This window comes from Cimex lectularius, unplaced genomic scaffold (assembly GCF_000648675.2).
Source record: "Cimex lectularius strain Harlan isolate CLEC.00 unplaced genomic scaffold, Clec_2.1 scaffold139, whole genome shotgun sequence".
NCBI lineage: Eukaryota > Metazoa > Arthropoda > Insecta > Hemiptera > Cimicidae > Cimex > Cimex lectularius.
Window position 1 is genome coordinate 42,504 of NW_019392832.1, and position 15,500 is coordinate 58,003.

The 15,500-nt window shown below is 36.3% G+C and overlaps 1 protein-coding gene across 1 annotated transcript; it reads right to left on the bottom strand.

Annotated features, from left to right (window-relative positions):
- Positions 1–1,663: 1,663 nt before the first annotated feature.
- On the bottom strand, positions 1,664–11,713 carry LOC106672560 (aromatic-L-amino-acid decarboxylase-like). Its single transcript, XM_014404083.2, has 12 exons — positions 11,658–11,713; positions 4,062–4,174; positions 3,879–3,999; positions 3,683–3,796; positions 3,501–3,620; positions 3,303–3,432; positions 3,086–3,234; positions 2,906–3,017; positions 2,649–2,766; positions 2,486–2,585; positions 2,223–2,423; positions 1,664–2,164 (listed from the first exon to the last, which is right to left on the bottom strand). The coding sequence occupies exons 2-12, from the start codon at positions 4,139–4,141 to the stop codon at positions 1,877–1,879; spliced, it is 1,533 nt and encodes a 510-aa protein (XP_014259569.1). The 5' UTR covers positions 4,142–4,174; positions 11,658–11,713; the 3' UTR covers positions 1,664–1,876.
- Between the last annotated feature and the right edge of the window lie 3,787 nt (positions 11,714–15,500).

Here is a 15,500-nt window from a genome sequence, read left to right on the forward strand (position 1 = left end):
CATCAGTGGCTAAATTAGGTCTAACTAACACATGGTCAGCCTTCCTACTCAAAGAAACTATCCCTATTAAAGTCAAGTATAATATTTTTAAGGCGATAAGTCGTGCAATTCTGTGCTATGGCTGTCAAATGTGGGGATACTAGAGGTTTGAAGCAATAGAAAAAGTTCGACCTACATGAAGATAATTTTGACAGTCTTTGTCTCAATGAGTTGCGATGGCTATTTAAGCTAAGAAGTGAGGTTTTGCACTTAAACTCGGCTGTTTGGATCAGAGGGGGAATTGGGAATCTGTTCTTTGTGTAATTCGCGCTCTATTGAAACTGTATCCCACTTCTTGGCGGAGTGCTCAATCCTGGGTGAGATTCGGTTGTTGCATCTCGGACGTTTCACTCTCCCCAGGGTTGACCTGTTACAGTTTTTGAGTGGCTCAAATTCGCGGCCCTTAATTCGATACGATAGGCATGCATGGAATTACATATATGAATTAATTAATGAGTTTAATTTTTGATTTATTTTGTATAACCTGTTTTCTTTTTTTGTTCTCTTTCGCATTTTGGCAGTTGTTGTTTCTCCTTTTTTTCTTTTTATTGTGTAGGCTATAACTTTTATTTTATTGTGTATTTTTTTGTTTTTGACTGTTTAATCAACGACCTCTGGCAGACGGATCCAAGATCCATGGCCTTAAATGCTTTAAAATCTAAATTGTCTTTTTTCCTTTTTTTATGTTTAATAAAGCATTATTATTATTGTTGTAAGGTAAAGGTCTCCCCAAGGAATGTAAGATTGAATCCAGCGGTCCTGCATTCGAACCTGACATACTTACAATTCTTTTTAAACACCGGCACCCCAATGGTTCAAAAAATTCAGATTTGAGCCGATTGCTTCTTGCAGTCAACCAGCAATTCCAGTTTTTCTGTAATAAAATACTGGCAAGCGCTGAGAATTACCCAGTCTGGATGTTGACAGTCTGTGGTCAGACTTCGGTCTTGACCTTTCCGCCACCGAGGTTGGGCTCAAGAATCTACTAACAGCTAGGCCATTTCAGCCTTCAATGCAATCAATTGCTAAAAACAAACCAATTTATACTCTCATTCACTTTTCACATTCACTCAGTTAGGGTGGTGGAGTACTCGATATTCCTCCATCACCCTTTACATCTGTTATATAACTAACCTCAATAGGGCACTCAATATTCCACCATTGGCCCTCTCTCACTACACATTCAAGCTAATGAATATATTCACTCCCACCACAGGCTAATTACACAAAACTACACAGTACTACATATATAGTAAAACAACCCTGTTTCCTTCAGGAATCAGAACAGGGGATGTAAATACCTGCTGCCTACATGCTCTCTATATGAAGTCAAGAAATTACACACTTCAATTAGGTGGGACACATTGAGCAATCTTTTTCTGCTTGCTGGAGACATTCACAGGCTTTGACCCAAAAGTAAGTGTCCTTGTGTCAATCTTGCACTATTCTTAATCGGGTTAGGATGACTGTTCTTCTACAAGTCATATATAATAAAGATCATTTTTTCTAGGAGATTCTTTATTTAATATTTCATTTATATTGAAGGGATTATGACAAGTTTGTAAGTTGATAAAAATTAAAAAGTCAATGTTTTATTAAAATTTTATTTATTCTAAACTAAAACGAGAAAATCTGAATTTATTGTGGTAGCGTTAAAATATAGAAAATAAAACTACATTTACTGCTATTTTAATTTCACCAAGAAACAGTTTCGAATAAGCTAATAACTGAAAATCAAGTCAAATTTAGTTCAAATACAATTTCAAATTTGTTTATAATTCTTACGTATTTTTTTCTTAAAGAAATTAATGATTGTAATTTTCTTTTATCTTGTTTTTCATATGAGATAAGGCACTAATGATTCTTCCAAAACTTTCCCCCATAAATTGTTTTCATTTTTATCATGGGCTATAAATTCATCGAGTTTAATTTCCTTTTTTGCTAAAATCAAACTTGCTTCTGTTGTTATCATTTTCCAAGCCAGCTGGACGTCCTCTTGCTCCATATACCTACTGCAAATCGCATAGCGGATGAAATATTTGTCTTTGAAAGTTGCCGCATTAACATATATGCGTTTTTTGTTAATTAATGCGGTTACAAGGTCTTTTGTAATCTTATCTTCTCCCTGAAATTTCAAGTTAGTTACTTTCTTCAATTGACATGCTGACATTTTAAATGCTTACTTTTATTCGGAAACAGACAAGGCCCATGCTTGCTGGGGTTATCAGTTCGAACCTGCTATCTTGCTTCACATATAGCTCAAATTGTTTAGCAAGAGAAATATGCTTTCTTATGTATGCCTGTAGGTTCAATGTACCGTAAAGTCTGAGTGTCAACCACAGCTTCAACGCCCTGAATCTTCTTCCCAACGAAATCTCCCAATTCTGTGGAAATATCGTTTCGAATGAATATTTAACACACGACAGTTAACAAACAAGACACTCACACGAAAATCCGGGCACCATTTTTTGTCAGTGTTACACTTCTCTTGGAGATAGATGCGATCAACGCAAAAAGCGTCTATCAGACAATTTCGGTCCTTAATCCTGGAAAATGAAGTTATCCATATTCTTTAAACATATTTGTTAATTAGAAATTTGATCATTTACCAGAACGCGGAACAATCAAAATTGATCAATAGCCATTTATGCGGGTTCATATTGAAACTGTCGGCATATTCTACTCCACCCATTAAATATGTGTACTCTGGGCAAATAAACGCAGCACCTGTCAAATTAAAATTTTTTTTTGACAAATTCTGTCCAACTATAACATATATATAATAATCTTTATATATTCAAAATACACCAAATCTAATCTTTATAATTCCGAACTTTAATAATTAAAATAACAAACATTAAATTACCAGCATATGCTGCATCAACATGAAGCCATACATGTTCATTTTGACAGATAGGACCAATTTCATTAAGATTGTCAAAGGCGCAAGTCCCTGTTGTCCCTAGAGTTGCGACGACCTGAATAGATAGAGTTGATATTGAAGTTTTGAGAACTCATCAATTTAAAAAACAAATTGAATACTTACAAAGCATGGCAGAAGACCTTTCTTTTTGTCTTCCAAAAACGCAGCTTTCAGGGAGTTACCATCGAGCCTGCCATGTTCGTCAGAAGGGATCAGTCGCGTCTTCATTGAGCCTAAAAGGCCTGCCTTTTCTATCGATGAATTCGATTGATCTTAAAAGTGAAAATTTATAAGTTTAGTGTATTTATAAATAAAATGTATTTTGCGTGAATCAACTTACCTGAAGAATAAGCAACAAGTTTTGTCTTTATTAATTCTTCGTCCCAATCCGGGTGGTTCTTCTTGACCATTTTCACCATTTTGTCTTTCGCTATGATCAGTGCTACTAGTATTCCTTCACTCCCCGAGCCCTGAAAATTCAAATATAATCAATAATAATTAGTTTATAATTATTAAAAGTAGATGGTATTAAAATTACCTGGATTATTCCACCTCCTGGTCCTTTTGATTTTGCAAGAAAGTGTTCAGGGAGGTGCATAAGTTTTGCCAGCCAGTCTAACACAATAACTTCAAGTTCTGTACAAGCAGGACTTGTCATCTACACAAATTTTTTTTGTTAAACATTAAAACATCGTTGCAACAATAAATAAAAATATATACCCAGTTAAATCCAATACAACCAATTCCAGAACTTAAAATATCTCCGACAATACTAGGGTATGATTGGCCGGCTGGAAAATATGCATTGAACATTGGAGAATTCCAGTGGGTGATCTAGCGAACAAGCTTTATTTATATAATTGAATAAAGTGTTATTAATAATAATTAATGTTTTGTACGGTTTTGGCCAACTCACACCAGGCATTATAAACCGTTCAATGTCAGGAATTATCTCAGTCCAGTGCTCAGGATGCTTGGGTACCTCTTCAGGGAGCAAGGTATGCAAATATCCTGGACTGATATCTGGCAAAACTGTTCTGAAAAATTAAAAAAAAAATGTATAACTGATTGTTTCAAAATTGATGGAGAGATTTAATACCTGTCCCTTATGTTTTCATTGTATTCAACCACATAGTCGATGGCTTCTTTGGCAAATTTTTTAAATTCCTTCGGATCCATTTTAGTAGTAACGCTTATATCTTGCTCATTTCACTACAACAATGTAAAATAAAATGTCAAAATTATTATTAAACAAAAGTTTCTAAGTTTATATTTTATATAAAGAATTTAACCAAAACAAAACATGAAATTTATTATAAGATTTTTAACTCTTATACTTTTATAAATTTAAACAACTTTCAAATTTATACTGTGATCGCAATATTACATGAACTTCACAACCTCTTTTTCTTTGCTTTTTACTCTCTATAAGTATTTTGGGTTAAATGCAGGTGACGCTTTTCCTTGTATGAGTTTAGAACAAAAATGTTATACTTATAAACTGCCCTGGCTTTGAATTGGCCACTCCTGGCTCACCCATATTTACCAAAATTTCTTCTTTGAAAGGACCTTAAACCCATGTGCCCAAAATGCTTATCGCTATATCCCATGTTATAATTGATTGTCCTTTATGAACCTATACCGGAATTGTCAAATCACCAAGACTCACTACATTAATTCAGCATCAATAAACAAAATATGCAAATTCTTAACAGACTTCCAACTTATAAATAAAATGTATGTTGGTTGTGAGACAGACGAGCATGTGGCATCAGTGGTGCCTCTGCAGACGAAGATTTCTTCAGTGAGCTTGGAGGAGGAGTCAATGATGATTATTTATTTATTTTGAGCCTCCATGCACATATTTTAAAAATAAATTAGTTTTATAAACATAAATTCACTAATTTCGTGGTCCGCTTGACCAATTAATGTTACAATTAATTAAGGTTTTTAGTTGAGATAAAGAAGTCAATGGCACGAGCGGGATTCGAACCCACGATTTTCGGCTTGATACGCCACTGTTCTACCACTTGAGCTATTGTGACCTCAATCCACTCGGACACCAACTTCCTATCTCAACCGCACCTTTTGAATTTTCCCTCCTTTTTGCATTACACGATTACACGACATTTGAAAAATGGCAAAAAGTTTCTTTTTGATTATTTTCAAGCATGAAAATTTAGAAGATGAGAAGATGATGGAGCTGAATGAGTGGTGCGGGTGCGTGGCGGGGACCTGGCCCTGGTCGGCCGATCACGCTCGACAGTAAAATGAAAATAGAAGAAAACTTCATGGGTAATATGCCAGCATAAACAAAAAAAAAAAAAAAAAATCCAAATATCCAAATCAAGAAAATAAATGATATATTCTTTAAAATATTAATTATTTATAATCGAATGGTGAAGCCACAAAGGAAGGCTCACCTACAAATACTTCCCAGATAATGAGGAGATGGCACAAAAGAAGTGGGTGTCTTCGGATTTCTGGGCCCCACACAGCTTGACCGGACATGGCAACTTCTTGGGATAACTTTTTAAGTACAAAAGATCCAACAGCTCTTTATGCATCAAATGCACTACCGATGATGACATTGTGAACAAAACCTAAAGCCCGCTTCCGCAACAGTTATCCGCCAATTTTAAGCAAACTTGTTCACGATTGAAACCACTTGCAGGTGCTCAAGATATTAAACCTGAATATTGTCAAAAATAGAGAGCAAATAGAGAGTATATATTTATTTAATCAATGGTACAATATGCTTTAATAGGTTCATAAGGATAGTACAGGGTGGTTTTCCCTCCTTGATTTTGCGAACCCTGTAATTATACTAGCCAAAATTGTTTAAAAAAAAAAGTAAAAATATAAAGAGGAAATTAGCAAGGGGAGATCTATTAGCTTAGGATAAATTATATTCAAGGAAAATAAATCCCTACACCTTTGAGCCTCACCTTCATAATGCAAGACCCAAAAGGATGATAAGTTCAAACAATAACCCCCTTTTCATGTTTCATACCTAGTTTTTAGTTTTCCGCCAGTATAGGGGCTACCTAAGGCATGGCGAGTTCGTGGGTGAGGGAAAGATAAAAAAGAAACCACATTATGGAAAAAAGCAGAACAAGAAAGAAGATAAAAGAAAATGTGGGAAAGAAAAGGAAGAGGGAAGAAATAGATAAAAGAGAGGATTCATGTCGTTTTAAAAACTCAGATACCATGGACTTAAAACTAGCGACTGACAAAGCAGAACATACTCCTGTGGGAAGCAATTCCATAGTCTTGCCCCTGCAATTCTAAAGGATAAGGCTAAAGTTTTAGTAGGATTATTGAAAGCTTGATTGGTGCATTTGGATAAGGAATATAGGGAAAAATGTTATTTAATTTTAAATAAGTACATTAAAACTCTAATGATAAAAATGTTAAGAAGTGCTTACAATGTTAACATTGCTGAAGATGTTAGTACAGGAAGAACTATGATCTTTTGGTTTAAGATAATCAGTATCTAACGCAGGATTGATAAGCAATTTGGAGGCGTTGATGAGCCGATTGAGAGTCTAGGTCAGTATGATCATTATGATATTTAGCAGAAAAATAGTTTCAGAGAAGTATCTTAAATGACATCGAATGTAAAGCTGAGTTCATCAACATATGACATCGAGAGGAATTTGAGAACTAATGGAAGATTATTTAGGAACATGGAAAAAAGTAAAGGTCCAAGAATAAAGCCTTGCGGTACATCAGCTGAAATTGTGATTAGAAAGTTACCCCTACTCGGTAAAGCCCTGTGTGTATTGTACTGTTTAAAAGGGTCATAAGAGTTCTGTGGGGTTCCGTTCTTTCCAACAAATGAACTTTGAATCTACTACTAATTTTTAAGATGAAAATTTACATTTTAAATATGTCCTAAAGGATTATTACTTTTCTGATATGTAGTTTTATGTAATGCTACGTGGTTTTTAAAATTTCATAATTCTACGCCTAAATTTATTTTAAGTAGTTCAATAAGAGTATTGGAAAAGAAATAAATATATGTAGATGGCTATGCACGATAAACGTTTTTTAGCGTTTAAAGTGAGAAAAGTCTTATATTTATATACAGGGTGTATCAACTTCTATAGTCCACCTATTTAATTCTGAAACTTTAGCCAAAAATGGTCTTATACAAAACTCCAAGTTTATTTTGGCTAGGAATGGATAGTATAGGTGGTAACAGATTTAACATAACTTTCTCATCTAGCTGGGAAATGACACTAACTTTTATGTATTGTTATAGATTTGAGCATTTATTAAAATTTAGTTTATAATAAATCAAAAATGACCCCTGCGCAAAAAGACACAGTATAAAATCCTTGCATTTTAAATCTAAAACGAGAAGGAACATCTTATAACAAATAGCATACCCCTCACCGTCTTCCGTCGGGCATAACTCAGAAATGGTCGATCCTATCAAAAATTTTCCTTTCAGTAAATGTGGCATAAAATAAGTTCTAGAATCGAATTGTTCAATAAAAATAAGGGATTCTCGTTTAAAATAACAAAGTTAGTGTAATTTCCCAGCTAGATGAGAAAGTTATGTTAAATCTGTTACCACCACGCGATTCCTAGGCAAAATTAACTTAGGGATACACCCTGTAATATCGAGTAGACAGTAAGGACTGTTAGCGGCTCTTGATATCCTTGACATATCGCCGTGAGAAAACCATGCGTGAGTCTGCATTGACCTATACTGAGGCGAGCTAGGACCCTTTCATCCTTACGGGAGGTTCGATTGGCAGTGGACTATTATGTTACATCTTCCTTTATTTGTCTTTGCTTGTTAAGGGTCATTTCACGCCATACATCGTGCAACTTTTCCCAAATTGTTCTTTTGATATGAGTGAGAAAGTCTTCCCCAGATACTTGATTTATCCAGATCCCTTCTGTGACCCCTGATTTGGCCTCCGCGTCAGCAAGAATGTTGCCACGAATATCATCCGAAATTCCCTCAGGACTACGAATATTTCCTGAATTACGGGATTAAGGGAGAACTGATTCTGTATGACTGTGCACACGACCAGTTTTTGTGTGACAGGGCAAAAAATATTTAAATTTTTATTGAGAACAACGAGCTCGGCAGTGAAATGGCTACTTATTGCAGGAAGAGCAAACATAACTTTTGGAGTTGCTTTTTTTATTTTTTCTTGTTATTCATTTTTGGGGTTTGTGGTTCTAAAATTGAAAATTACAAATAGATTTTTGGTTTTTGCACAGCTGGCATGTACATAAATTTCGTCGTGTAAGGTTAAATGTAAATTAAAAAACGTTGATATTTCGATCGTTTTAAATCTTAAGACAACAAAGTCATATGTGTTCCAAATCTGACAGAATCGAGGGCTATTTTTTTACGTGATTTGATGTGATTGTTAGCAAGGCTGGTCGTGATCGATGGACCAACCCAAGAAAAAGACCAGGTTCGACCCTGACTTTCCTCCTCCAAATTCTTGTGTGGAGAAGACCGGCCAGTTCGCGTTCTGGCTCTTGCTCACCTTCACGTTGACCCTCACGTGCAGGACGTTTATTTCAGCGTACAAAGGGCTCAACTGGATGACGTCGGCTCCTCCTGATCAAAACGCCTCGACTCCGGAGGATCTTCAGTTGCTCAGGCTCTTCACGAACCTCTGGAACCGGGACTTCAACAGAATTTACGCAGAGTTTTGTTTCAATTGAAATGTCTGGATAAGCAGACGTCCCGGAGTCCGGCTAAATGTTTAAGTAACTCGATAAGTTGGCTACTTCGCAAAAAGATATATATTATACAATTAAGAGAATGGTAGAAGAACAAAAGCTAAGAAAAGTTATAATGGTAAGTAGAAAAAGAATAGAAACCATTTGAACCAAAAGATGTGCTTAATATTGTGCTTTATGCCAAGTAAAAAATGTAAAACTAATAAATTGATCTTTATTTTCTATATCTTTTTTCACACAAAGGAGCATATAAACGCTAATAAAAATATATTTTAACTACATACTCTCCTACTAATTTTTTTAAAAACTATCTCAGTTTTTAAATTGGCCGTAAAAAGAAACAGTTATTAATAATCTGGTCGTTACCGATCAGTTTTCTTCTGCCTTTCCTCGCTGGTTTGGTCTGTCCAGACCCAGTGCCAAAACTGAAGATGGCGAAATGCGTCTGACAGACTTGCGAGGATAGATAGACCAAAATTTATCGAATCGGCCAAATTACAATTTATCCCCCTACAAACCACGTGGATAAATCTCACAATTGTAAATAACACGTCGAACCGGCACTGTGGTCACTTACTGGGTCTATGTAGACCCTCGAGGTATGTTAGTCTTAGCCATCTTCAGTATGAAGTGACCGGTTCTTCATAAACAATTGATGAAGGGAGGTTCAACCAACACTCACCATCAACTTTAGTCATAAATAATTAAAATAAATAAATGTGAAAAGGATGTATATCGAGGGAGGTTGCGTTGGCCCAATGTCACTCATTACTGATGGTACTCATCTGACTACACAATAGTGCCAGGAAACATTGGAAATCGTAGAAGCAGAAGGGAACAGCTATTGACGAGTTGAAACGAATAAGGGCAAATCAAAAAAATACCAAATTCCTACTTAAAAAGAAAGTTCCGTATAAATCAATATATGTAAACGACCAAATTGTTTCCTAAGGTGAAATTTAAAATATCTCGGCTTAGTCCTAGAAGAAAACTGACATCTATCGAATTAAACAATTAAAATATTTGCTTAATGTGAAAGTCTACCTACGATCTAAAGCAATTGGTCTAGGTGACTGTTATTCGCCCACTTTAGGCCTACAAATGCGGAATCTGGGTTCCTTCCGTTTTCTGTGTCAAAAAATCCAGAATATCAAAAATTTATTTTTTTTACGTTCAGAATGTCTCAATAGACTTGAATGTAACAGTGTACTTTACCGATTGAAGATTCTATCTGTTTAATGTCGGAAGCCAGAAGGAGCAACAAGCAAGTACACCACCCCAAAGACTTTTCTACCTCTTCTAAATTTTAAAATAAATTACAATTAAAATTGTTTGATTTCGATTGGTAATTACATTTCTCTGAACTGGAGATTTGCTAAAGGGTCATGTAATTTCTTACCATCGTTCATTATAAAAAATTGTACTTGGCTTGGTCGTTCCCTGCAGAATCATCACTATTCAGACCCCTAAGAAGAAATTTTTTACTACATAAACTGCATAAATTAACTAGAGTTAATAAAATAAGAAAAAATGTCGAATTCAAATCGACCACTACTTAGATTTTTAATCGGATCGGTCTCTGAGAAATATCTGTTAAATATTGATGTTACAGCATAAGATTATCACGGGTTGCCGTGTTAATCAACTGCGACGTCGGGTAATCCTCAGTAAAGAAATGACCTCGGTTTCGTCCTGCACGCCAAGTTAAGCCCGGGGCTATCGACTGTCATTTTTGTTTCCAAAACTACAAATTTAAACCAAAGTTCATATTCACACACACACTTTCATTATACGTTATTTCCTATGCATATGCCGTATACTCTAGTGAGCCGATGGAGCAAATTATACGAACGATAAAATTAATGTTGGTGAGGGTAATCCTTGAGCGTAAAGAATATTGTATAGGGACATTTCTAGACGTGTCTAGACTACCTAATCCTTCGCTCCTATCTCTCAGATTCGTACGAGTTCGTCAGGGTTGAGACTGGGGGCGGGAGTGCTACAGGGCAGTGTGCTCGGACCAATCCTTTACTCCTCAGGCATCCCAACTACACCCTCTACCCTCCTAGCATCCTTTGCCGATAACTCAGCCTGCTTTCTGAACCCGATCCTACAACAAGGAGCTCCAGGCACGACGAATAGCCAAATGGAGCAAACTTTGGAAGATAAAGATCAATTAATTTATCTTCCGAAGCAAAACCCCTCATATCTTAATATCCCTAAAACCGACTGCGTACGCTACCTTGCGTTCTATCTTGACTCACGCTTAACCTGGAACCGATTCATACAAATAAGACAGAAATTGAACAAACGCTTCGGACTACTGTATAAACAAACTGCTTGGACGCAAATCTAACATGCCTAGGTTTTAGAAAAACATTTTCTTTATCGTGCCAACGTTTCGATCTTTATTGAGATCCTCTTCAGGGTTCAAGTGTTTGTTTTCCGTCCGAGGGCTCTCTCAACACGACAGACAAGAACATCTACACGGAAAACAAACACTTTCAGCCCTGAAAATGATTTCAATAAAGATAAAAATTTTGGCAGGATAAAGAAAATGTTTTTCTAAAACCTACGTCACACCAGACGGCATCTCACGACCTCCTAGTAATAATTATTTTTCTTATTAAAACCCTACGAAATAAAAATTAAATAAAATGAACCTGAATAAATTGTGGTTTTAGTAAAAATTGAATTAAGTACATGAAAAAAACACTTAAGGAGGCTTATGTTGAGAGAATCAGAGAATCATCACCACTCGATTTTAGAAACAAATGTGGAACTTTTGAACGCGATTTCTTAAGTGTTTTGATTTTTGACTTAACACACTTTTTACTGTAACTACAGATAACTACAGATTGTATAGATTGAAATTGAAGTTTTTTTTCGTGATCTAAAATGAAAACTCTAAATGTCTGAAACCGGGCCAATCTTTATTTATTGTACAATTAATTTCAACAATGAACAAGGGACGTACCTTCGTCTTAATCAGGTCGGTGCTGTTAGACTAATTCCTAAGGAGTAAGTTCTTGGAGTCTTATATACTCCGAACCGTAGGTGGTATGTCCTATTTCAAAGGCTTTCTTTGAAGACCGAAAGAGCACAAAGAAGGGGGAACATACCTGATGTTTTTTTGTTTTTTTATCGCCTTTTTAAGTGGGCTTTAAGACAGTGGTGGGCATTTTAATAAAGATCGTAGGTCGTCATTTTTTTGGGCTTTCATTACTCATTCGTAAATAGATTACGGTGTTAATACTGTAACAGGGGGTGGAACCGTTAGGTCTAATGACAATTTTGGCACTTTTTCATTGAACTGTATTGTAATTATTTTATACAGCGAATTAAGAAATGATACACACAGCATGTATTTATTCTCTCTGAATAGAGATTTGTTTTAGTACTTAATGTTGAATATTTTTTATGCTTTAGGTCTCTCTATTATGCCACAGAGCTACCCCTACGCACCCCTAGCAATTACAATATAAAATTTCATGAAAACACGTGTATTAATTATTATAATTTTAAGGATACTGTGCACGACATTTACGTTTCAATTATCTTTGTAACATGTTAGCGCGGATCTTTGTTTTTTCCTCTTTTTTCAAATTTTATTATTCTAGATGGAATATTACAATTATGCTGAATAACTTGTGTATAACCAATGGTCGAAAGAATGGCAGAACAGCTGGACCACTATGACCGACGAATTACACGATATAAAACCGTCGGTCTGATAGTGGAGCATGGGGATAAAAATAAAGAACCACATTGACCCGAGGATAGGCCACATCCGGTTGACATATCTAGCCAATGAAAGACCATAGAGATGACCCTTTATGCGGCACATAAGTATATGTAAAGCACATAGCAGAGTGCGAGGAATTAGGTACTCCTATTAATGCACCTGGGCCCCGGAAAAAATGAAAAAGAGAGAAAGGATTATTCTCATACGATTCAGGATAGGCCATACTCGCCTTACCCACGGTCATCTCCTCATTGAAAAGGGCCCAGGAAGTTGTAACAGTGAAACACGTTCTAGAATAATGCGAACGATTGGCACACAGAGTATGTTAGGACCTACCTGAAGATTTGTCAAGAGTTCTGAGGTTTGACAGCGACTATAAAGATAATCTCATTGCACAATTAAAATCAGTAATTGGGCACATATAAACATTCCGCACTATTATTATACATGAATGTATGTATTAGCGCGAATGATGAAGTATGCGTGGGTGAGGCTATGAGGAGATTTGAGTACCCACAGCCCACCGAATTAGGTTAAAGTAATTTAATATGTGTAGAGAGATGTCAGGATGCATCCGTTGGACCCGTCCATTGTGAATGTATTTATTAGCGTGAGTGGCTAAGTATGAGTGGAGGGGTCTGCCGAGGAATATATTTGTCAAAAACTTGGGTTAAGGAGCGAGGTTATGGAGCGTGATAGGGTGGCAAATAAAAATGAATGTAAAAATGTATGCGCGGTGTATTGCCAGTTTTAATCGTAAATATGGCATGAAAGGTTACTCAGAATGAACGTATTTATTGGCGTGAATGACGAGTGGTTGGCGAGGTGACTCTCACTTAGCCGACTCCCAGTTGTTAGGTTAGTTGAGATCTGCCAAACATAGGTTAGATTAAAATCTTGTTGTAGCATGAGTGTGTATGTATCTGTGTAATAAGTGTTCTAGGAATATTGCGTGTGGAAGAAAGGTAAATAAACATAATAATATCAAAATACTAATAAACATATGGCTCGTCTAGCAACCAAAGGTATACGACCGAAAAATGAGGAAAACATTGGTCAAAAAATGAAAAAGCTATGGCAAAAAGTTTGCAAAAAACAATAACAGTCATTTGGGTTGCTTTTTATTAATCACATTTCATGTTCGAACTGCCTGCCTTGCGTAAAGACGCAAAGATTTGATCTATGGTCAAGTATATCGTGATGTGGAGTGAATATTGTTGATAGATGCTCTGAAAAACAATTTAGCTATATCATATGTTATCACTAAGGACAGGGGGAGTGTGGTCTATCGCAGGACCTTACGGGAACAGCACCCCAAGGATTTTTCTGTATTGGAAATCAAAGTTTAATGTTAACCTACATATATCTCTACAAAGCGCAGAAGAAAGATGTAGACGATTTTACAAAATTAATACAGCATGCATCATAGTGCCAACCTCCTTACTTACACCTCGAAATAATCAACAATTATTATTCATCTACTCCTAACTGAAAAGCGAAGGGCCAGGGCAATCTGGGCATCCGCCGGATGAACCAACTCAAGAGAAAACTTAAACAAGGACTGGCTAAACTTAGGGGTGAAATGTACAAACAATGTACAACTTCGCTTTCCAAAACAGAAAAATACTTGCGGTTCTGTACCCATAAGGTCCTGCGATTTAAGGACCATACTTCCCCTTTCAGTCCTATAACATATGGAGCTATGTTCAAAGCTTCTTTCAACAATATTCACTCCTCATCATGATATACTTGACCGTAACCACCGGCATAACATTGAACACGAGTTGAATAATTCCTTGCAACTCTCTCCTCCTCCTAAAACATTACTCCATCAGACATACATCACTTAACCAACTACCTACTTGAAAAGCTCTAGGATATGATCATTACAACACATTTATTACATAGTTTGTCCCACAGAGGCTTACTTTATTTAAAATACCTATACAATGCGTTCTCACGATCCCATACTTCCCATTGCAATCGAAGTTCTCAATGATTAAAATGGTTAACCTAATAAACCTTCTGATCTTCAAAATTTAGGCCATTAGGCTTCTTTCTATCCGTGCCAAAGTTCTATAAAAATTACTTCTCCTACGATTATTGCCTATAATTGAAAATTCTAATATTATTCCAGATCATCAGTTTGGATTGCGCTCATTTCATTTGACAATTGCATCGTGTTGACAATTCCGCCTCTTCCCTCGAACAAAAACAGCATTCTTTGGGTGTCTTTCTTGATTTAGAGCAGACCTTCGATCGAGTATGGTACTCAGGCTTGCTTTCAAACTAAAGTATATCTAGGAAGAACATGCAACGATAAACTGCCTACAATCTGCCCAGTCTGGTCTTAAATCATGTCCACTTTTAAAAAAAGTCGTACTTTTAGCATTTATGGAAGGGCACCGGTTTTGAAAACGTCTTCCAGTTTTCAGGAAAAGAAGAGAAGCAATTATTTCGTATGAGTTGAGAATGAGAATGATACGATGTTACGGTCGTCCGTAGAAATAAGGCCAAGTTCCAAACCCCTCTCCAAAAAATTAGCTTTTCAATGCAATGATATCTACTACGGCTAAGTGCGTTCTTTTTTAATCGATAACTAGAGAGAACTCAAAAGAAAAGATCAAAGTTACCGACTCCACCCCAAAAAAGCCAGCCTATCAAAGTAATAATATCGACAAACTTTTGTCGTTTCTTCTGAGTACTTTACCCTTTACCTTCCCTACACCCACTTTCATGTGTGTACACGCATGGTCCTGATGTTTTATTTCTCATTATACTCTGCATAGGTGAATCCAGAGGTTTAAAAATGAAGAAGTGTTTCGTAGAATAAGCAAGCCCAGGTAACCTCTCACGATCAAATAAAGAAAAACACGGTATATGGGACAATACCTTTAAAAAGGCTAGTTCCCACTCACAGCAAGCTGCCTTGCAACGTCCAGATTTCGAGCCTTTTAGCTCATCATCAGGTCGAAGGACTTCTACAAGCACGTCTCTCGACATGAATTGCCAAAGTGAACCGCTGATACCCCCGCCAACGAGACGTTCCAATTATCAGCTGATTTTTTTAATGAC